This window comes from Suillus discolor, assembly GCF_016758755.1.
Source record: "Suillus discolor strain FC423 chromosome Unknown F5147scaffold_90, whole genome shotgun sequence".
Lineage (NCBI taxonomy): Eukaryota > Fungi > Basidiomycota > Agaricomycetes > Boletales > Suillaceae > Suillus > Suillus discolor.
In genome coordinates this window covers 98,315-119,943 of record NW_024541337.1, presented here as the reverse complement: position 1 = coordinate 119,943, position 21,629 = coordinate 98,315, and the positions used below count along the sequence as shown (strand labels likewise).

Below are 21,629 nucleotides of genomic sequence, written 5' to 3'. Positions count from 1 at the left end.
AAAAATACAAGCTGGCGGAGTTTGAAGAACTTGGTGAATTTCCTCACTCCAAACGCACCGCAATGGGCTCGGAACTTGAGGGGTGCACTGCAACAGGTCTGGAAATACGCAATTGTCACAGGTGAGTTGTATCAAATGGTACAGCAGTAACTGACCAACTTTTTCAGTGGTCCGACATCTACAAAATGCCCGAATTGCGGACTCGAATTTGCATCAAATCTTGCTGTTGTAGATCATCTCAATGATCAGACACATTCTTGTTGGAACAGAGAGTCCACTTACCGCTTGCCAATCCCTCCAGCTTTCCAACGGGGAGACAACAACCGAGAAGAAGTCACTGGCCAGTACCATCCAAAGTCAGGCTACATTTTTGGACGGGGACGAAATATCTTGCAGGAAATGGAGGATCACGACTTAGATCAAAAGCGCCGCAGAGCAATAAATCCATCATACCCTTTTGTTGATCAGGCTGAATGGCAGCTAGCAGAGTTCCTCGTTCAACGGCTGACACAAACCGATATTAACAAATTTCTGAAACTAGACTGGGTGAGTAGCATTATCTGTTTCTGCAGTTTTGACTGTACTAACTCTGAGCTTCGCACAAGTTCAAAAATAGACCCAGGCCATCCTTCAAGAGCGCAGATCAACTATTTGGCTGGATTGATGCGCTACCAAGCGGCCCAGAGTGGCAATCAACGACACTCGAGTTTACCAACTACACAACTGCAAGGCCAATCGAGCTAATCTGGCGTGACGGTCTCGAAGTCGTCAAAGATCTCTTTGCAAACCCGATCTTTTCCAATCATATGATGTATGATCCTCACATTGTTACCACTGGCTCAGAACGCGAATATGGCGAGTTTTTTACAGCTAACATGGCTTTCGATATTCAGGTAGGGCTCCTTAACAGCGGTAAAGTGGTATTGCTCAGTGTTCTATGCCAGAACAACCTTCCAGAAGGTGCCACTATGGTACCAATCATCCTCGCATCCGACAAGACGCCCATAACCAGGATGTCGGGAGGATTAGAAATGCACCCGGTGTTCCTTACGATTGCCAATATTCAATCTGAAGTTCGTATGAAGGCCACCGCTCATGCATGGCGCTGTGTTGCATTTATCCCGATTCCGAAGTTTGATGTTCACGCGGATTTCCAAACACTCCTCCATGCTCGCCTGTTCCACAAGTGCATGGACATGATATTTGCCAAATGCAAGGTGGCTGCGAGGGTCGGTGAATACATGTCGGACTCCATGGGTTATATCCGGCATTGCTTCACTCCGCTCGTCGCATATACAGCTGATCTCCCTGAGGCACAGCTCATCGCTTGTGTCTCAAAAAATGCGTCACCACTTACGATGGCAACCCAAAGCGACTTTGGTAGTGCTCAACTTTTCCCCCGTCGAACAGGCGACCATACGCTCAAGCTCATCTACGACCTATGCAAACGTGTTGATCCATGGAATGTACCACTCTTCCAACGCGAAGCTAAAGCATTGCTGCTTAGCGGCGTTCATCAGCCATATTGGAGAGATTGGCCGCATGCAGATCCAAGTCATTTTTTGCCCGGCGAACTGCTTCACACCTGTCACAAATATTTTGGTGACCATCCTTTAAAGTGGTGCAAGGAAGTTGTCGGGGAGGATGAACTTGATGCTCGCTACAAGGCTCATCATAAACGAGTCGGAACACGTCATTTTGGGTCTGGTGTCTCCCACATCAACCAGATGACGTGCCGGGAGCATTGTGACATTGAACGGACCATTGTCGCCACAGTCGCTGGTGCAGCAAACACAACCCCTGATTTCGTCCATGCCATTCGTTTCCTCACCGAATTCATTTACCAGGCACAGAGCCCCGTGCACACTGACTCGTCCATTGATGCTATGGTGCACTCCCTCCACATGTTTCATACGCTGAAGCAAGCGATACTCGATGCCGGTGCTCGGAGAGGGAAGAGTGGAATGATCGATAACTTCCTCATCCCCAAAATGGAGTTGTTTCACAGCTTTGCGGGGTCCATCAGAGATCTCGGAGGTTTGATACAGTACTCAGCGGATGTTAGTGAGCGACTCCTGATCACACACTGCAAATTTCCATTCGAAAGGACTAGTCGGCAAGCCAGGAATTTTACCTTACAGGTCGTCCAAATTCTCAATCGTGACGAAACCATGCGACGCTTCAATCTTTATACCCTTTTGCATTCGCATGGTACACCGCTCGTGAATGCCATCGCAATCGAAGACAATATCGTCACGGAGACAGATCCTACTTTGGCCTGGATAGCGCGTGTGCTTCCCGGCGAGCAGAATCGCTTCCATGGCCCGCGACCTGTCCGCAACCATTTTTTGAAGGGAATACTTTCTGTTGAAGCTAATGCCGCATTTCATGTCACCATCTCTCCCGATTGAAAGTCACTTTCTATCACTGATCTGCAATCTATCTACTCTCTCCCAAATTTCGGCGCAGTGCTCATGGAATATATCAATGACTCGTCCCAAAACACCCCAACAACAGCCTGGACGTGTGCGCGAGATTCAGTCAGGACATGGAACAAGTTTCGTTTACAGCTACACTCTACCTTCCAGTCGCGAGTTGTGATGCCGAGTCAAATCGTCCAAGCGTTTCCACCATCAGAGACCTTCCCTATGGGCAATTGTGATGCAGTTCTCGTGCAATTGCCTGGCAATGATGGTAAGTATTTAACTGCTGGCGTCATCCATGTGCTTACAAGCCTGTGCAGATACATACATTGCGCAAGTGCGTTGTGTTTTTCAAGCTATTGCCAGGAAAGGTCAAACCCTGCCCCACTATCTTAAAGACTCGCCCCTTCTATACGTTCAGTACTTTCAGATCACAGCAACACCTACTGAGGATGCAAGCGCTGGCATGTACCGAGTGAAACGCATCTACCATCAGGATGGAACAGGTCGGATCTTCCGACCTGGCAGCATCATTCCGCTGACAGCCGTTACCTGTGCTGTTGAGCTGATCCCTATGTATGGTTCGAAGATGGATCGCATGATAAATGCTACGAACGCAATGGAGATCTGTGATGAATACTACTTGAATACATTTTCGGACAAGGAAGTTTTCAATACAATGCACAGTGGTTTGATGTAGATTTGCATTTGCCTACAATACAATTGATTATCTGCGTTCTAATCGTGTTGATAAGTAAGATAGCACAATCTAGCCTGATCGCATTCATTTCCGTAGAACATAATCATCGTCTGAGCTCTCCACCAATCAGACGAGTGCGCTACTGAAGTCGTAAGCATTCGTAAGTGTTCGTAACGCGCTTAAGCTAAGCGTTCATTTCAGCGGTTTTACTGATGCATGCTGCACTGACGCCGGCACAAAGTCCTTACTCTAACCCTATGCTCGTGCCTCGCTTCGGGATAGACCACCAAAATTTGTTCTAACTAGAGCGGGAGGTTTTTATGCTCATCTCTTCAGGGTCACAGAACAGTTCATGTACACGCATACTGTTTACCTTAAAAACAACAACAACTAGGCATCTGATTTACTCATCTTTTTGTACCACCATTTTTCGAAACCCCTTGCCAATGCGTATGTTATAGCCCCCACCACAAACCCTACGTATACCCCAACATCTCCACTGCCATGCCTGGCCACTGGTCCTACATACCAAGCCTGCGACATGAATGGAACAAGGGCTCCACAGCCGCACGCGAATGCCACGACCGCGGGAATACCGCTAGGCAAAAGAGTATACGAAGCCCAAGTCGCGATAGGATATTGATCCTCAGAAAACGAGGCTCGCCGAAATAGCACATGTTCTGTAAGGATAATCGCAGCAAATACTGACGACCAGTATCCGATGAGATCTGAAACCAAGGGGTCAACATTGCGATAGTGACAGATATCGCGATATTCGGGACTCGTACTGAGGATGTCAACGAAAGTGGTATAAAACTTTTTAGCGCCAATAATGGCTACTGGTATCAGACTTCAACACAAATAATCAGTAGTCACGGAAGTTCACGACGCTGAAGATACTTACACTGCTTCAGAGATGAGAATATATATCCATCTAGGTATTCCAGCAAACCACGGAGCGACAGCCATGAAACTGGTGCTGAACGTATACATGGTTGGTGCACAAGCGCTGGGTGTAGTGAGAGCCACCAGAGTGACAAGAATTTTTCCAAATGCGCCTGTAGGTAGCAGCACACTGTAAAACAAGCCACCGACGGAAGAGCTGTTGTTAAATCCTCCATTCCAAACAGGCACGTTGGGAGCTGCGGCCGCGAACTGCAGCACCGAGGGTATGGCAAGCCACCTTTTCAAGATGTTACGATGACGCTGGTAACAGTACATAGGGGCTTACACTAGAGATGAAAAACGCGAGATATGTGTAGAGAAAAAGTCTCGCACTATAAGGATGTTAACGAGCCCGTGAGTGGTCTGAGGGAACTCACGAAGAAGCAGCAGGGCTGTGGTATACACCATAGTCGGGGGTCACGGTACACCAACTGATAATGCTAGATGTGAGGATAGACGAAAAAGAGATAACCTCAGCGACAGTTGCTTGAGAAACAGGAGTTGATTGGTTGTCGCGTAGTTGTGGATAACCGACACCCAGCATGGTGATAAGAGCAATCACATTTGGGATCCAGGCGATACTTTCGTACCTAGAATCAAAATTGTATCACAATTATACGAATAGTACATGGTCAAGTGATCCCACCAATGAATGACGCGGTATCCACAGAAAGTGACCTGTGAAGCTTGACATTTTGATGCGATATCAACAAATTTGACGTACCACAAGAGATACAACAGCAATGATAACGATACCAAGAGTATCATCAAGGTGAGAAGACAGGCTTGCGAGCGCTTGTCCACCAACGATGCAGTTCAGGATAAGGAAGCCTTGCAAGGAGAAAACATTTAAGACGGCCGGTATGATGGCACCGAAATACCTTAATATCTGTCAGTGCAATGATACTGGCAATCGGAAAAACAACTCACCCCCATGAGAACCTTGCCTGTACTATAGTTCGCGTGCCAAGCTTTGGCCCAAAAATAGCACTATACATTCATCAGTCCCGAGGAACGTCCAGATAATAATAGTCAAGCTCACGAGAACGCAGGCAACAAGCAGATCCTAGTTATAGTTCATAGCGAATTGATATTCATAAAGACTATTGACACTTACACCAGGTCAACAACGACAATAATGATTATAGAATCATTAACTCCCAGGGAAAAAAATGCAGGTCCCACAGTGCCAGTGCTGAATCTGCAGATGTCAAGTGACTTAGCAGATAGCAAGAAAATCGAGAGTCGATATAGGGCTCAAAACGCACGTTAAGATATTCATATTGGCAGAAAACCATACGAAAAACATTTGATACCATCGAGTGTCTATACGTTCCTCTGCTGGTACCGGGGTGATGCTGATCCGAGTGACAGGTAGAAATGCTTTCAAGTTAGACATCGGAGATATCATAACGACACCATCTCACTCACCCATGAGTTTCAATTCCATATCGAGAAAGTAACTGGGTGGCACGTCTGAGAAACCCTGTATAATACTGACCGCCCTCCAGATCATTGCCCACAGGCTTATCAGAGGCCAAATCCGGTGTCACAGAACTGGAGCGGGACTCTCCCTGCTTCTGTTCCACAAACTCGGACTGCATTGTGTGAGCAACGATTGACCTGAATTTCTGCTTGGATGTACGCGTCGTGAGGGTAACCAGCTGGGTTCTAGTTGCCCTTGGTCCTTGGAGCATTCTTAAATCGGATCCGGTTTGATGAAACGTTATCCTAACGGCCAATGCCATGTGGCATGATGTCGGCGCTTCCAAGTACCTGGGATCCGGAAGAAACAGGACCGGGTGGCTTCATACCCAGAAACGCAACGAGCAAACTAGGATCGTGTGCAACATGATGAACATTGTAAGAATAGACGACATATATGCTGACTAAGCTACTAATGAGCTACACTTCTGAGCTCGGCTGAGTAGTAAGTTAGACACACGAATTCATCATGGTGCCAAACATCTCGAGGCCCACTGGTAGAAGTACTAGTACAGTGTGGCTCAGTGTCACATCTGCCGGTGTTGTTTCAATGCCGCAACAATTTGAGGACGGTTCTAGAATCAAATTTGCACCATCATGATCATTCTCTATATAAGAAGCACCTACTATGTGTACCAGGTAGTGAGGGTAGAGGACAAGTGTCGAGGCTGCTGCGCCAGGCCAAAGATAGTAAGTAGAACGAAAGACATTGCGCGGTCAAGGAACTGATTTACAGGATATTGCAACTGTTGGATCAGTGGATTATTAACACATACAGGTCCTTCCACTGTGAGTATTACGGTTCACGAATTCTTGAAATGAGCATGGCAATGACAAAACTTCAACGCCGTTCCGTCATTTCGTGGGCCTGAGAGAGGCTTCGAGATACTTCGTCGGCCAGTAGATGATGTATGTGCAAATGCCAATCAACAGTGGCAGGGAGTTGAGAAGGTAGAAGTAGACTTGTCAGGCAAGGGTCATACCAAGCGCCCCAATTTTAGTATCTCCCAATACTCACTTTCATGGGTGACAAGATAACCGCCATTACCTTGAGCAAACTCGATGACACGATAGATACTGCGAATCTGTATCGCGCAACATTAGTAAAGACGGACGATAAAGGTGGGTGAAAGGCGCACCATGTAGGCTGTTGAAGAAAGCGTCAATATCCAAAGAATTGGCCCCATGGCTCTTGATGGAGCAGAAAACCATCTCGGAGGACACCACGCCATATATGGGCACATAGGATCATAGGATCATGAAGAACGCAAATGAGAGTGTTTGAATGACTAATCCGGAGAGAAGTATGTTCGCGCCCAGTTTCTCAAATTTTGTCGACACTTCCAGACCACCACCTACACCCTGCACAGCATCGTCGTGTAAACGAGACAAATGATCAAACTTCAAGCTTGTATGAAGAATGTCGTGATAACGCTGATAACGACGTACCGGGCAACTTTTTCTGGCTTTATCCAAGAGGAGCATCTGTCAATGCAGATCGCGACGAAACGCCCGTAAAGGATGTAATTGAAGGCAAGGTATGCAGCAGGCGGTAACAAGGTGAGGAATTGTTGGACCATGAAAATCGGGAGAGAACTTGGGTTTATCGCCATGAGTATGCGCATAAAAAAGCCAATGGACATCCCTGTTTTAACAGTCAACACTCATTTCGAGGTGGGTCGTGAGAACTTACAGGTTGAGGCTACTGGGAGACAAAGTCCCCACCATGTCTTGTTCATGAATAAGCGCACAAACAGGCAAAGGCTGGCAATGAAGTACGACCCGCCTGCCACAGCTGCTATAGCTTTGTCTGGGTTGTATCCTGAATAAAATGGATCAGACACAATCCGCAAGATGATGCTTTGTGGACTGACTCAATATTTCAAAGACCATTGTTGGCTCCTCGACACTGATTGAGCCTTTGTCGCTGGCTATTGTATTTAAACATTGAGTCCAACAAATATTGAAAGATTACTGACCTGCCCTCACCACGTCCATGAGGAAGGTAATAATGATCAGAATGTTCGCAAAGTGCATGTCCCTTGTGACTGGAGGTTTGGGTGTAAAAAGACGACTAGATGGGGCAACTCTCAAGGGTTATATACCCCAAATGCGAGATGATCCAGCATCGATGACCTTCCCGAAGAAGCGAAGATCAAAATAAGAGTCCCCGTGGCAGCAACTGTGAAAGATAGCGTGTTCAAGCAGTAGGTGATTAGCGCAGTAATCTTTGAACGTCGCTCCAAAGGGACTCAGGAGTAATATGTATGTCATTAATGACGGAAGCCGACGCAATGCGTTTCCCGTGAGAAGGGGAACTGAGCACTGCTGGCTGGTGACGTGCCACCGGACGACATCGGACAAGAAAGCAAATTGTTATTCGTCAAGTACCGCAGTTGATGTGCTCACCAGAGCGCTAAGTTGAAATACCCTCAATACGCAAACGCGATTGATACATAACTAGAGAATCGGCAATCGATCCTGTGTCGCACCGAAGGAGAGCACAGATCTCGTCAAGTTCAGTTCAAGTTACATTTTGTGATGAAATGAACAACCCACCGTATCGCAAGTGGTTATTCGCCCTCTACCTTCTCTTCTACATATGCAGCTTGGCGTTCCTATCATCTGAGTTACACGATAATATCACAGGGCCGCCATGTCCGAGACAATATTTGACTCGAGTGGTAAATGAAGATCATGTTGATTTGCTGAGCACCTGGCTTGCTCAATTGGTAGGCCTCCTTATGCTGGGCAGTGAGAATATGATATGTTCCAGATTTTGGAATGGAGAAGAGGCGAATGATGCGGTATCCTATACCGTTAGCCTCAGGCTGTCCGTCGAATTCAGTGCCAACTCATTCCGAATGATGAGGATCTTGAATTTTAAACTATGCATGGTGGTCGTCAATCATCGATGGATGCAATAAATATCTTTGTTCGATCTTGAACGATGAATTTCATTGCCTCGATTCTACCAGAAGGGTATGAACGTATTTGGAGTTTGCACGACAATGTTGGTATCATATGTCGATGGCTTCTCCTAGGAAGTATGATATTGTACCTGAGCCGGGCTGGTGACCTCTGGTTCTGGTTAAAGGACATTCATCCGAAGCGAGTTCGTGATTGGGTTAGGTACGGGCAGAGAACGGAACACTCTAGCGCTGAATTCGGTCGGAGGTTTATTACATTAGGCGTAGCGCCGTGCGGCACGGACTGAAACCACCTTCCGGCGTAGAAAAGTCCGGTCCAGCAAGTGTGGCGGAGAGCGTTGACAAAAGCGAGCACGTCGGTCATTGAAAATAAAGGTAAATAAAGTGTATGTCAAGTGTATGTCCCCGTAGTGAACTTGCAACATCCTTCGACACTCTATCCAACAGCTTGCAGCTATTTACATGATTATACCGTACGAATTTGATGAGTGTACACTGACTGTACGTGCCGATAAGATTAATATGTACCTAGGTTATTCGAAAATCCGCCACCTGGCCGCCCCCGGACTGCAGACATTCGCTCTGAATAGATAAAACACTACATGATGATTGTAGTTATTCAAACTGAGTATTGTATATAAAAGATCCTGACCTTTCATCCTCAAGGTGTGTTGTGCACACCTAAGTCTTCTAAGTTTGTTACTTGCGACGACCGCCTCAGCTTGGGTAAAGCGTGCCTATGAGAGGGCAACATCGACATTGGTGCCTCCAACATCGCTTGCCGTTATTTGGTCCCCAGCATCAGCATCTTCCTGCCCCTGACCCAAGGCCGCAGCAACACGGTCACGGTCATTCATCCCTGCAATCGCCTCCTCCGCGACGGTCATAAGCTCCATCAACGATTCTGCACCCAACAGTCAATTGATACCATTAGACAACCAAAGCAAATTCGGGGCTCACTCTCAATGCTTAACGTGATGAGCGTCTGAAAGGTTCAGTGGTTGATTTCACAACTTTTCAACGAAAGGTAAGCGAAGGCCAACTTACCCGCCTGGTATCCTTATCCCTCAAAATATCCATTTTGACGCTCGCCTTCATATTATCCGCGCCAACCACATCATCCAAGAGCGCCTTCAGCTGCTCATTCACGTATGCGTTCGTACCACTGCCACTGTTCCCCAGATAGCGCATGTACTCCTGGAATGAACGCGCCTCGTTTAAGACGCGCTGCGGGAGTGTCTCGAGCAAGTCCTGCGCACGTAGATTGGGATCCCCTACATTTATTTCTGTGTTTTGTGGTTGCTGGCTTCCCTCGCCGCCATCGTCGTCCTGCTCAACAAAAGTTGTGCGTGGTCGGAGACCTGAGGAAGGAGCGTGGGGTTGGAATCGCACGTTTGGAGAGGCTGGAGTCAACGGTTGTGTCTCAATCTGGGTCGGGTTTTGGGCTTGACTCGGAGGCTGGGGTTCAGACAGGGACTGGGTCCTCGTCATATACACATTTTTTGTGCGAGTGCGGTACGTCGTGACGGCTCGCTCGAAAGAGTCGCATTGGAGCATCGCCTTATAGCGCTTGGAGTAGGCCTCGGAAGCGACTGCGATCGAACATCACATCGAGACATTGAAATATAGATGTGAGCATCAGAATAACGAAGAATATGTATGCAATTAGAGGGGATTAAATATCAAGATAAATGTTAGTGAAGAGCTGTAAAGAAAGAATAAGTACGCACCAGAAATCAATACGGTCACTGTGGCAACGCCGAGTAGGGCCCATACGACAAACACAGATCGCCCTGCAGGCGTTTTGGGCGCGGGATCACCATACCCAATCGTTGTGAATGCAATAAAACCTGAACATCACATTGCAAGTCAAGATCAGATGTTTCAAGGACACGAACTTGAAAGCCTTACAGAAATATATAGACAAGCCATATGGCCAACCTTCGGTCAGACTAAATATTGCAGAGCCAACCTAAGGCATTTGTCAGATCGCTCGATATATATATGGTGTTGGGGGCGAAATCGCAGCGAAACTCACCAACCAGAACACAATGAAGAATGTCCATGCCAAGGACGAGCGCACGAAAAGAGCATACTTCTCCTTGCTCGCGACCATCGAATCATATTTGTCATTTATATCGTCGCTGCTCGATGTCGTAGCGAACGTCGTAGAGCTTTCAGTGTCATGTTCATCTTCAACTGAGACGTCCGCGCCAGTGCTCAAGCCACGTTTATCATTCAAAGCAGAGTCTTCGCTGGGACTTTTGACATCACCGACAGTGGCCTGTAGTATAGGTCCTTTGTGGTCCAGAGAAACACCAATTGCAAATCTCGTTAGGAGCGCTGCCATGGCACCGAGCCGCTGGTGCGTTAGCATTCGATGCGCACCGCGCCGTACATTCATACCATACACTGAATGCGGGGCAGACAAAGCAGGGTATATGCTCCCAATCTTCTCCTGTAATGAGTACCACATGAAAGAAAGGCAGAAAAAACACTTACCTCCAAGTCATCACTATTGTCGTCGTCGTCGTCGTTCTGCATCTGCGCTTCGTAAAACTGTGGCGGGAGCAGTGTATCAAGTGGAACGCCCGCTTCCATGGCCGCCGCTTTCAACTCGGCATGTGTGAGCGCTTCCAGGTTCAAACGTTTTCCACGGAAATGATCCAAGGGGTGTGGGATCCTTTCTGCGGCACTAAAGAATCTTCTCTTCACCTTGGCCCAGAAAGAGTTGGATGTCGAGCGGCATTTTCGAACCCACACTTTTGCACCTTTGTCTCGCAATCTCCAAATGACCGCCGAACGCCACCGCCTTTCTGCATTCCTTCGTCGCCGTGCGGCACGTCTTCGTTCTCGAATATCTTGTAGGCGACGAAAATAGCCGATATGTAGCCCTTCCCTCACCGTCTCTTGTACCATGCCCACCACCACGGCAAGATTCACGATACCAAACGCAGCGTAAAAGCATATGAATATCCTTGATCCGGGAGTATCAGGCACAATGTCGCCAAAGCCAATAGTTTCGATTGTCGTCACGGTGAAGTAAAGCGCGTTGATAAAGCTCAAAGAAAGTAGGAATGAATTGACTAAAGAGCCGAATGCGATGTAAACAAATAGGATTATGATTATGATCATTAGCGTGCGCTGTTTGCGGGTGAGGCCACTACCTGTATGATGTTAGAGCGGCGAGTGAAGAGAATAGGATACGGGATACATACCACTTGTCTTGAAATCAGGAGTGCAAATGAAGTCTATGATAAGGCTTACATTGGTGATGACCGATATGACTGTGGAGCAGACAGTCATCCAGAAGGCTTCGCCGTAGGTGAACCCGTCGTTAAATCGGTGGCTCACGCCAAAGATGATGAGAGCGACGATATTGATAATATCTATACCTCAGGTTAATAAATGTCTTTTGCTGAAACTGAGGCACGAACCGTGGATAGACAGAAACACAATACATAGTATTGTCATTGTCACGACTCGCTTCTCAAGAAACCTTAGGATGATGCATATATTAGCGAGGACAGCGCAAGTCATACTAAATGCAAGACCGATATCCAATAAGACTGGGTTAGCACGAGTCTGGACGGTATTATAATTCTCGGTACGGATGTACCAGTACCCGGTAAGCCCTGGAATCTCGAGCAATATCGAGAATGGTACCACGATGCCAGTGAAAAGGGGAGTGCACCGGTAGTTTGGTGCGTAGGACAAGTCGTCCGACGACGGCGGAAACACGAATGTCTTCACTCGAGTAAAGAATGACGGACGTTTGTAAGGAGAATCGATGGAAAGTAGGTCAGTCTGCGGGCCTGAGACAGATTCGTCTGGAGGTGGGCCGCTATCCTCATTGTCGTCAACGTCCACGGCCAGGTGCATTTCCTGGGCCATGTCTTTCTTCTCGCCCGTGTCCTCTTCCTTGTCGTTGTGAGCGCGAGTGCCCGGGTTCCTCTGTACATTGGGAGTTTCATTGAGGGTCTCCGGGCCCTTCTCTGGATCAGATTGCTGTGTCCTGGTAGATATGAAGGCAAATATGAGGGCTATCAGGGTCTGTAAGGCCATGGGTGATACATGGATGTGTAAGGGGGGTGATAGGGATGGTGCACTATCACTGCATGCAATTATATCAATGGTCGAGGGTCATAACTCTTGTTTAGTGCAATACAGAAAAGGTTACCGTCGGCTTAATGGTCCGCTCCATTGTCTCACGTCATCACGTTGATCCGGGGTGGACCAGCCCGAGACCCCGAGCGCTTCAGCCTTTCAGCCTAAATAAAAATATCATTCGTACCATAATGCCCTTCGTATGCTATCCCACAGAACAGCTAGCACATTGGTTTCCGTGCACTGGTTGTTGGTATATAAATATCTTTTACTGGATACAAAATATCTGCATAATTTTACTACTCGTCTAGTTATTGGTGAACGGTAAGTATGCAGCTTGAAAAGACTGTATATACATAAGAACTTTCACAATCTTCGACGATTCTTGATCATGATATATTGGACCGATTCCACTGAGGTGACATAGCAATACGCAGGGGTTAGGAACATAGCAAACGTGAATGTAGCTTTGACTATCAAGTCATGTAATGATTTTTAATAGAAAATGGCACAGCAACCAAGCCTAGCTCTCGGAGGGATGAACCGTGATCAATATTTCTTGACATTTCGCCTAGGAGGTCAGCCTCCCACGAACTACGACTCCCCCAATCTCCTTCCAGACCCCCATCTATGTCCTGTCACCCGCCCTGATGCAGCAGCTTCCTCAGCACGCTGCCTTGGTGCAAACGCCTGCACGGCACCCCTTCTGCTTCCAGCACGTCCGTATTCTTCGCGCTCGCCAAACCAGCTCTTCAACCACGCAGGAGCACGTCCCCACCCAGCGTACATGCCCTGTTCAACACCGCCTGAGCCGATGCCGGACCCCCAGACTAGCCACCACCACGCGTGTCCGACAAGCATCCCGCTCACGCCCTGCGCAGCGGCACTTGGCCCACCCGTGAGGAGGTCCATGCCTAAGAGTGCGTATGGGAAGTATGCGACAGGGATGGTAATGAGTCCCATGACACTGGTTAGTGCGCCTGGCGGGGAAAGAGAACACATTAAATAGGTGAGAGTATGAAGCAAGGCGCGGGTATGCGTGTAGGATTGGATAGGACGGTTCACACCCTATGAGTATTAATCGCGAATGTGAAATCTGAGGTCATGGATAGCGCAAATGATATATGGGACGTACGACAAGAGCGAGGCTAGCAAGAAAGAGTTGCCAGGCGTAATCGGAAGAGCGACGCTCGTAATGAGTTGATTCAAGCGCGTTTGAGTTGCGGCTTCAAACCACGAATTGTCGGTTTCTCGATCAAGGGAAAACGACATATGGTACTTACTAGAGCATGGCAAGCTCGAAAATATAGTTCAGGTTCATACCTGAAACGTGTGGTGAGCTCGCATAGCGTCACATATTCCATAATGACAAGACACTCACTTCCGAAGAAGCAACTTGTGTACAATCTCCAGAACTATGAATTATGTCAAGGACCGTTAGGCTCATTGACAGATCTTCGGCCACATAAATAAGAACAAGCATAGGACACACCTCAAATTCTTTAATAACAGCCTGTGACAAGAATACAAGCCTCCATGGCGAGACAAGGTGCAGAATGGCTGGGAGTGTGATGCCGAGAGACGATGCAACGAGAAAGCGCGTCACTGGCGGGATTTTTCGAATTTCAGTGAGAATTTCGGCCATTGAGAGTGGAACAATGGATGATGGGTGAGCTTCGATGGAAAATGGCCAATACTTGAAGCTTAAGGACTATTGTAGGTGACGTTGAACTAGGCTAATATTTCCGGTGAAGTCGACGTGTTCAAGTTTCAATCCTGACTAAGCAAGCGGCATTTACGAAATTCATTCCCTCTGGTTGCCCTCACTGTGAAGTATAGCGGCCGCGGTCCTCGTTTAGCACAAACCACAATCCCCTGCGTTGCGCATTCAGACGTGAGTAATATGGCACTGTATAAATATGAGCATTGACCTGATGTGCTTCTAATGACCACGATTCATCATTCCTGAAGTGACTCAGACTCTGCCTCATACTTGTTGGGGTGTCATGCCAGTGCAGCTCTCCACGGACGACGATCTTGATAGTCCACCACCCTCTAATCGCAACCTCTCCCTGTCCCCTTTGTTGTACTTAGTCAAAGCATTCCTTTCTCTCACTCCTCCGCGCTGGAAACCAGCCATATATGATGCTATTATCGGAAATCGTTACATGTGTACCTCCCTGTACCATGACATTTTCCGTCTCCCCTTTGGACTCGTTTTGGAGGTCGTGAAAAAACCCAGTTACGTCGAAGCAGATGCTCTGCGTTTCGTCAGCACCTTGCAAGATATCCACGCTCCTCGTTACATCGACAGCGTATCGAGCCAGTACAAAAGCTATCTCCTCACTACTTGGGTAGAAGGTGACTGCGTGGGTGACGTATGGGATGATCTGACCGCGTCGGATAAGGAAAGGTTAGCGCACGATTTGCGCCACCAACTAAGTTCGATGAGACTTCAGACCCGGTCTTACGAGCTTCGTGCCGTCTGCAACGCTCCAGGTGGTCCTGTTGACGATCCACGCATTCCTTGGGTGGCTCGGGAGAATCTCCGAATGTTTCCATCCTCTCAAGACTTCGCTGCGAGATTGGTCAATGAATCGCGACACGTTGCAACCCTTACTATGACCTCTCATCGAGCGCGACGGAGTTCCTATCGTATTTAGTCATGGGGATCTTCTTCCAAAGAATTTGATTTTTCCGGGTGGCCTCAATCATTGGCGATCGGGCGGAGAGAAGATTTGCATCATCGATTGGGAGTACGCTGGGTGGATGCCAATTTTCTGGGATGCATTAAAGGCGACATGGTTGGAGTGCGAACCTGATACAGAGTGGTTGCAAATGATGCGGACGATTTTCCCTGACTGCATTGAGGAATTGGATGCTGATTGGCAGTGGCGAAGTCGTTCGAGAGTTACGATCCTTTAGAGGTAAATCTTTTGACAGTAGGCACCAGCGTAACCCCCTCAGCAAACTGGACAAGCGGAGTGAGTCAGTTATCTCGGGAGCTGCGCGCTGGTAGGTGACTCATGAATTTTACACTCTTCCAGTAGCAGTTCTCTCATGATAGTGGTATTTGCGATGCCTTCCAGGCGTTTTATGTTCCCCGCAATCAGTTTGACAAGGGTGCCGACGCGCGGCAGGACTTGTTACTGGACAACATCCTTGTCAATATTTACCTTATTGTGTGACTTTTGATGTCATTTGACAGCTTGCCGGGTGAGGTATGGGATCATGCCATGCCAAGTTTCGAATTTTCACATGCCTAGTTACGAAGAGTCATTCAATGCGGGACCGCGATTATATTCCAAAATCACAGATTCACCACTGCGCCCACGAAAATGGAGAAATAAAAGGACGTATTTTTGTTCCAGTCAGCGTATCACTTCGCGGGTGAATCATGGATCCTACACCATTGGTAAGTCAACCTCGTTGGATAACAACTAAACGATCACTGAGATTTTGGCTTGACGCTTTCAAGGCGAACCCCAGCAACATCATTACCTATGATCAGGTGTCAGACATAGATGTGAACTGCACAAAGGTAGTTTTCTGATCTTTCTTACTGTCATCGCTCATCGTCTGCTCAGATACATCAAGTTATGTCATCAACGCATATTGCAGCCGAAATTCCGGTTGAAATCCTCTGCATCATCATGGAGCTTGTTATGCCACCGACTCAGCGTTTCCTAGATTCCCCTGTCATTGCTCGCGACAATCGTCACTCGCGGGTTTTTTCACTGCAGACTCTCAGGAACATTGTACTAGTATCCAGGCACTGGTATAATGTCGGCATTAGCTACCTCTATCGCCATGTTGTCATTCTACAGAGCAAGCAACTCTTCGCGCTTGCACGTGTCGTCTCGAACAACCGCAGCCTCGGCGAGTTCATACTATCTCTGCGCCTGCAGTGTTATGTTTTAGAGTCGCAGATGGCTGCAGTCTCAATGGCTCTGGACGGCATCTTAGCGGTGACTCCAAATCATACCAAAGTTACTATTGCGCCCATCTTGAACAGATACCGCCCTTGGTTTGGTCACGAGTTTCTTCGCATGATCGCTCTCGCGCAGAACACCCCCTCTCGCACCACAGATATGCACTTCCGTATCAATCCCAGCCTAATAAACACCCTAAAGCTCATACCGACTTTCACATGCCTCACCACTTTCCATATTGATATGTTCCTCGGAGGAAACGATGCACTCCCCACCGAGCACATACATCTTGCCTTTTTGGAAGAGCTGCACATTACTTGGCAGCCACGTGGACATGTCAGGAACGTCTTTTCTGCACTAGCTGAGATCCTCAGTCTCCCCTCTCTTCGACGTCTCCTTTTGACATCACGAGATGTTGGGAATGGTGCGGTTCTTGAGCCACTGTTGCGCAAATTTGGACACGGTCTCCACTTTGTCTCGTTGGTTAGGAACCATCACTATTATTTTCGTTACAAGTATAGTATGCCTCCTCCTCCTCCCCCACCAGTGATTCCATTACTGTCGATGTGTCCAAATTTACGCCACCTCGCCACGGACACATATGGTCCAATTCGAATGCCTGCGCATGCACATTTGACATGGGTAGACTTATGGGTTTGGAGAGAATTTTTGAATCGGAGCGAACAGTCAGCGCTAGCTGTGACTCTCATTCCCTACGAAGAGAGAGTCAAGTTTCCTTCATTGCAAGGGGTGCGGTTACTTGACCTTTCTTTATTCCCGTTCAGTGGCGCCCACACGCCGCTCCTCATACCGCCAGATATGGTTGGGAGCACGGAGAGCGTCGCTTGGACTTATTCGAGTTTGGACTTGCGCCATGACCCTGGGTTACTTTATAGGCAAACTATAGACGACGTGCTAGCTGAGAGTCTGGAGCACAGGTTGTGACCAGGATCCATATGTTGTACGACGGGTTAGCGTGCGAGTCTTGAGTAGAGGACTATCATTACATATCGTTGGCTAGATCTGCAGTGCGTCGGCGACACTACCTCAGTATATATATTACCGTACTAATATATCTATGAGAAGTTGAAAACCTCAATTTCATGTGCGAAGTTGTTCAACTGGTACAAGTGCTGCTGAGCGACGTTGAGTCAAAATATTTTCCGAAGGCTTACTATGGAGTCGATTTTTCTTCTGTTTTGCTACAATAGTGCACGCATGTGCACAGGTAGCACATTTCAGCCAATTGATAATTTGTTTTGATGCACCATACTTGTCGTTAAATCTATGTTTTGGTGTGGTGCGGTAGTGATGCGGCATAAATCCCTGAGCGCTACACAGCCTCCGGGGGGCCTGTTCTGGTACCTGGTGACTAAGCAAGATGTTACTTCAAGTTTTACCAGTCGCCCTCAGCAAACCGGACAAGCGGGAGTGAGTGATAAAATGCTCCTTGTAGCATCTTACTGCCCTTCGGCATTCGAGTCGGCTGTCTCGGGACATGAATGCTAGTAATTGACTCATGAATTTTTGCACCCTCTGAGCAGCAGTTCTTCCATGATAGTGGGATTTACTACGATGAAGTTTCCAGGCGTTCTATGTTTCGCACGTCAGCGCAATCAGCTTGATGAGGGTACCGATGGCAACAGAACTCGTTACTGGACAACCGCATCTTTGTCAATGTGACCTTCGACAGCTTGCCGGGTGAGGTATGGGACCATGCACGCATCATATACCTCACGCCAAGAATTTTCACATCCCTAGTCGCGAAGAGTCATCGCGGGACCGCGATTGCACTCCAAAGTCACAGATCCATCACTACGGCTCCGAGAGCGGAGAGATAAAAAGACGTATTTTTGTTCCAGTCAGCGTATTCTTCGCGGGTGCATCATGGATCCTATACTATTGGTAAGTCGACCTCGTTGAATAATCAAACAATTACTGAGATTTTGCCTTGACGCTTCCAAGATGAACCCGAGCAGCACAATTGCCTATGATCAGGTGTCGGACATAGATGCGAATGCGAACTGCACAGAGGTAGTTTTCCTATCTTTCTTACTATCACTGCTCATCGTCTGCTCAGATACATCAAGTTCTGTCACCGACGCATATAACCGAAATTCCAGTTGAAATTCTCAGCGTTATCATGGAGTTCACCATACCACCGACTCAGTATTTCCTAGATTCCACTGTCATTGCTCGTGGCAATCGTTCCTCGCGGTCTTTTTCGCTGCAGACCCTTAGGAACATTGTGCTAGTATCCAGGTACTGGTATAATGTCGTCATCAACTTCCTCTATCGCCATGTTGTCATTCTACAGAGCAAGCAACTCTTCGCGCTTGCATATGCTGTTTCGAACAACCGCAGCCTTAGCGAGCTAATACTATCTCTGCACCTGCAGTGTTATGTTTCAGTGTCGCAGGCGGTTACAATCTCAATGACTCTGGACGACATCTTAGCGGTGACTCCAAATCTTACTAAAGTTACCATTGCGCCCATCTTGAAGAGAGACCACTTTTTTCTTGGTCACGAGTTTCTCCGCATGATCGCTCTCGCGCAGAACACCCCCTCTCGCACCACAGATCTGCACTTCCCTATCAATCCCACGCTTATAGAAACCCTGAACCTCTTGCCAGCTTTCACATGCCTCACTACTTTCCATATCGATATGTCCATCGGAAGAAACGATGCACTCCCCACCGGGCACACACATCTTGCCTTTTTGGAAGAGCTGCACATTACTTGGCAGCCGCACCAACACGTCATGAACGTCTTTTCTGCACTGGCTGAGATCCTCAGCCTCCCCTCTCTTCGATGTCTCCTTTTGACATCACAAGCTGCTGGCGGCGCGAGTGTTGAGCCACTGTTGCGTAAATTTGGACGCAGTCTCCACTTTGTCTCTTTGGTTAGGCCATACATAAAGAATGTCCATCTTAGGTTTGACTACTCTCCTCCCCCTCCCCCTGCCCCACTAGTGACTCCACTACTTTCCATGTGTCCAAATTTACGCCACCTCGCCACAGACACATTTTCCAATCCGAATGCTTATGCATGCACACTTGACATGGGTAGACTTATGGGTTCCGATAAAATTTTTGGATCCAAGCGAACAGTCAGCTGTTACTCTTGTTCCTCACGAAGAGAGAGTCAAGCTCCCTTCGTTGCGGGGGGTGCGGTTACTCGACCGTTCTTTATTCCCGTTCACTGGCGTGCGCACGCCGCTCCTCATACCGCCAGATATGGTTGGGAGTACGGAGAGCGTCGCTTGGACTTTTTTTTTTTTTTTTTAAATCATTGTTATTGTCCTTTGGGGTCATAGACCCTATGTCGGACATAGCCCTATTCGAGTGCGGGGGGCTTACTCCCGGCTAGCTATCGTAAGTGTATATGTACTGTATGTGTTCTGGGGTCTTTGACACGTACTCCATTGGCGTGTAGTCGGGCCAAGGCCGACTGCCAACTTCGTACAAGGGAACGGCTGTTGGGGTAGAGTATGGGTAGGTGAGAACTAGGTAAGGTGAGTAGGAGTGCCGTTTGGCGTTTTTCGCTGTGTTTCTGGTGCGATGTCTTTGCTTCTTCGTCTTGTCTCGTGCTCGGGCCTTCATTCATCTTTGTCCTCATTCTAGCCTGCTACTTCCGGTCCTCCAGTGCTGTTTGTCCTGCAAGCAGCGTTTCCTTGGTGTGCGGAGTGGTTTTGAATTAGTTTGGATTAGTTTGAATTTAGTTTTGAATTAGTTTTTGCGTTTTGTAGGTTGGGTTTGATTGGGTTGTGGGTCGCAGGCGTATTATTCTGTAGTATATAGGCTATATGTGAAAGAGTGAGCTTTTTATATGAGCGGGATCTCACTGAATGTCGCTTTGAAGCGTCCTGTACTGTTGATGAAACGCATAAGTGGTTTAGTTGCTTCTTCTGACGCTAGGAGAAAGGAGATGGAGGAGGCTCGACGACGTAGGACATTAGAGAGTATATGACGTTCGCGGATGTATTGGGGGCAATCAAGTAGGTAGTGGTGGATGGTTTCGTTTGTACCGGGGCATATGGGACAGTGTGGGGTTGCGCTCTTTCCGAGATGGTGTAGATGGTAGTTGAGGGGTACATGGCGGGTGTGGAGTTGAGTGTATATGCTGGTCTGTCGACGTGGACTGAGGGCTACGAGGCGGAGAAAGTTCTTGGATGGCATGGTGGGGTCGATCGCGTTGGTTCTGGCGTATCTGGGTGAGTTTTTCCATATGTTGCTCCAGCGTTTCTGTAGGGTGTCCTCATGCCACTGTTTCAGGGCGGATATACTGTCCAGCAATGGACCATCTTGAAGGAACTTTGGGAGTCTGTGTTTGGCGCTTGATTCGTTGGGGCCCTTTGCTGCCTCTTTTGCTGCTGCGTCAGCGAGTTCATTACCTATCACTCCTTTATGTCCTGGTATCCAACGGATTGTTAGATCGAAGTCGCTTCCGTGATGCTCTCTGCGTAGCGCGAGCTCTCTTGTTAGTCTGCGGAAATGTTCTACTAAGTATCCGCCCGATTTCGCAATATGACTCTCACCGGATTGGATGGCTGCACGATTATCTATGAAGATGGATGCTGGATAGGTGACATTGCGTTCTGTCGCTAGGAGTTTGGCAGCTAGTGTGAGTCCAACCACTTCTGCTTCATATACGGTGTGTACTTTGTTTGATCCTAGGTGATACTTTAGTGTGTGGGGTGCTTGCCCTTCCCGCAGTAGAACCGCTGCTGCTCCTATGCCTCCGTTATGTCCAGAGCCGTCAGTAAAAATTTGTATCACATCCTTGAGTTCTTGCTGTTCTTTGATGGCTTCCTTCGCTTTCGGTGTGATATGATTTTTGACGACGTTTCTTTGACTGGCGTTTAGGCGTAGGATAGGATCTAATGTTTCCGTTTCACTTGGGAGGATTTGGAATGTAGCTAGGAGTTCGTGTAGCGACGTGCGGTGCCTTCGTATGTTCTGGTGTCGGACTATGTGCTTCAGGAGGGGTTGTAGAGGGTGGCGGTCTGGTAGCGTGGCTAGGCGGAGAGTGGAACGGTGACATATTCTCTGGAGGAGAAGGGGGATGGGGGGGAGGTTCGAGTGTGCGTCTAGGGTGTCAGTAGCTG

General features: G+C 47.9%; 8 protein-coding genes across 8 annotated transcripts; 4 read left to right on the top strand and 4 right to left on the bottom strand.

Moving 5' to 3' along the window:
• Positions 1-62: 62 nt before the first annotated feature.
• F5147DRAFT_779656 (uncharacterized protein) lies at positions 63-3,123 on the top strand (the record flags this gene model as incomplete). Its single annotated transcript, XM_041442325.1, has 6 exons — positions 63-121; positions 168-546; positions 606-893; positions 945-2,333; positions 2,415-2,694; positions 2,744-3,123. The coding sequence occupies 6 exons, from the start codon at positions 63-65 to the stop codon at positions 3,121-3,123; spliced, it is 2,775 nt and encodes a 924-aa protein (XP_041286896.1).
• A 390-nt stretch (positions 3,124-3,513) lies between these two features.
• Positions 3,514-5,672, bottom strand: F5147DRAFT_779655 (cytosine-purine permease; the record flags this gene model as incomplete). The annotated part of the gene is made up of 11 exons (XM_041442324.1): positions 3,514-3,973; positions 4,028-4,278; positions 4,355-4,400; positions 4,446-4,658; positions 4,715-4,746; positions 4,793-4,949; positions 4,999-5,058; positions 5,111-5,134; positions 5,186-5,269; positions 5,337-5,426; positions 5,500-5,672. The coding sequence occupies 11 exons, from the start codon at positions 5,670-5,672 to the stop codon at positions 3,514-3,516; spliced, it is 1,590 nt and encodes a 529-aa protein (XP_041286895.1).
• A 504-nt stretch (positions 5,673-6,176) lies between these two features.
• On the bottom strand, positions 6,177-7,446 carry F5147DRAFT_822476 (uncharacterized protein; the record flags this gene model as incomplete). The annotated part of the gene is made up of 6 exons (XM_041443735.1): positions 6,177-6,515; positions 6,572-6,630; positions 6,821-6,915; positions 6,987-7,198; positions 7,247-7,375; positions 7,428-7,446. 6 exons carry the CDS (start codon positions 7,444-7,446, stop codon positions 6,409-6,411), a joined length of 621 nt encoding a protein of 206 aa, XP_041286894.1. The 3' UTR covers positions 6,177-6,408.
• A 1,375-nt stretch (positions 7,447-8,821) lies between these two features.
• On the bottom strand, positions 8,822-12,633 carry F5147DRAFT_722350 (uncharacterized protein). Its single transcript, XM_041438909.1, has 10 exons — positions 11,921-12,633; positions 11,702-11,872; positions 10,986-11,650; positions 10,522-10,935; positions 10,395-10,455; positions 10,214-10,333; positions 9,531-10,075; positions 9,444-9,468; positions 9,136-9,387; positions 8,822-9,081 (listed from the first exon to the last, which is right to left on the bottom strand). The coding sequence occupies exons 1-9, from the start codon at positions 12,546-12,548 to the stop codon at positions 9,221-9,223; spliced, it is 2,796 nt and encodes a 931-aa protein (XP_041286893.1). The 5' UTR covers positions 12,549-12,633; the 3' UTR covers positions 8,822-9,081; positions 9,136-9,220.
• A 262-nt stretch (positions 12,634-12,895) lies between these two features.
• Positions 12,896-14,359, bottom strand: F5147DRAFT_722343 (Der1-like family-domain-containing protein). The gene is made up of 5 exons (XM_041438908.1): positions 14,083-14,359; positions 13,972-14,005; positions 13,874-13,913; positions 13,726-13,816; positions 12,896-13,658 (listed from the first exon to the last, which is right to left on the bottom strand). The coding sequence occupies exons 1-5, from the start codon at positions 14,233-14,235 to the stop codon at positions 13,185-13,187; spliced, it is 792 nt and encodes a 263-aa protein (XP_041286892.1). The 5' UTR covers positions 14,236-14,359; the 3' UTR covers positions 12,896-13,184.
• Positions 14,360-14,392: 33 nt separating this feature from the next.
• Positions 14,393-15,786, top strand: F5147DRAFT_840640 (protein kinase subdomain-containing protein PKL). The gene is made up of 3 exons (XM_041444312.1): positions 14,393-14,484; positions 14,537-15,178; positions 15,228-15,786. Exons 2-3 carry the CDS (start codon positions 14,597-14,599, stop codon positions 15,513-15,515), a joined length of 870 nt encoding a protein of 289 aa, XP_041286891.1. The 5' UTR covers positions 14,393-14,484; positions 14,537-14,596; the 3' UTR covers positions 15,516-15,786.
• Positions 15,787-15,947: 161 nt separating this feature from the next.
• F5147DRAFT_764146 (uncharacterized protein) lies at positions 15,948-17,643 on the top strand. The gene is made up of 3 exons (XM_041440688.1): positions 15,948-16,005; positions 16,069-16,131; positions 16,178-17,643. Exons 1-3 carry the CDS (start codon positions 15,988-15,990, stop codon positions 17,465-17,467), a joined length of 1,371 nt encoding a protein of 456 aa, XP_041286890.1. The 5' UTR covers positions 15,948-15,987; the 3' UTR covers positions 17,468-17,643.
• Positions 17,644-18,409: 766 nt separating this feature from the next.
• Positions 18,410-20,020, top strand: F5147DRAFT_779649 (uncharacterized protein; the record flags this gene model as incomplete). Its single annotated transcript, XM_041442323.1, has 5 exons — positions 18,410-18,427; positions 18,488-18,556; positions 18,603-19,768; positions 19,839-19,896; positions 19,958-20,020. The coding sequence occupies 5 exons, from the start codon at positions 18,410-18,412 to the stop codon at positions 20,018-20,020; spliced, it is 1,374 nt and encodes a 457-aa protein (XP_041286889.1).
• Positions 20,021-21,629: the final 1,609 nt, after the last annotated feature.

Coding starts and splice junctions, on each gene's coding strand:
- F5147DRAFT_722343 (XM_041438908.1), bottom strand. CDS start 14,235: ATGGCCGAAATTCTCACTGAAATTCGAAAAATCCCGCCAGTGACGCGC. Junction 14,006..14,082: donor CTGTTATTAAAGAATTTGAG/GTGTGTCCTATG, acceptor CATAATTCATAG/TTCTGGAGATTGTACACAAG. Junction 13,914..13,971: donor CACAAGTTGCTTCTTCGGAA/GTGAGTGTCTTG, acceptor CACACGTTTCAG/GTATGAACCTGAACTATATT.
- F5147DRAFT_722350 (XM_041438909.1), bottom strand. CDS start 12,548: ATGGCCTTACAGACCCTGATAGCCCTCATATTTGCCTTCATATCTACC. Junction 10,456..10,521: donor TCTTCATTGTGTTCTGGTTG/GTGAGTTTCGCT, acceptor CAAATGCCTTAG/GTTGGCTCTGCAATATTTAG. Junction 9,388..9,443: donor CATCACGTTAAGCATTGAGA/GTGAGCCCCGAA, acceptor TGTTGGGTGCAG/AATCGTTGATGGAGCTTATG.
- F5147DRAFT_764146 (XM_041440688.1), top strand. Junction 16,132..16,177: donor TAGATGTGAACTGCACAAAG/GTAGTTTTCTGA, acceptor TCGTCTGCTCAG/ATACATCAAGTTATGTCATC.
- F5147DRAFT_840640 (XM_041444312.1), top strand. CDS start 14,597: ATGCCAGTGCAGCTCTCCACGGACGACGATCTTGATAGTCCACCACCC. Junction 15,179..15,227: donor AAGACTTCGCTGCGAGATTG/GTCAATGAATCG, acceptor CCTCTCATCGAG/CGCGACGGAGTTCCTATCGT.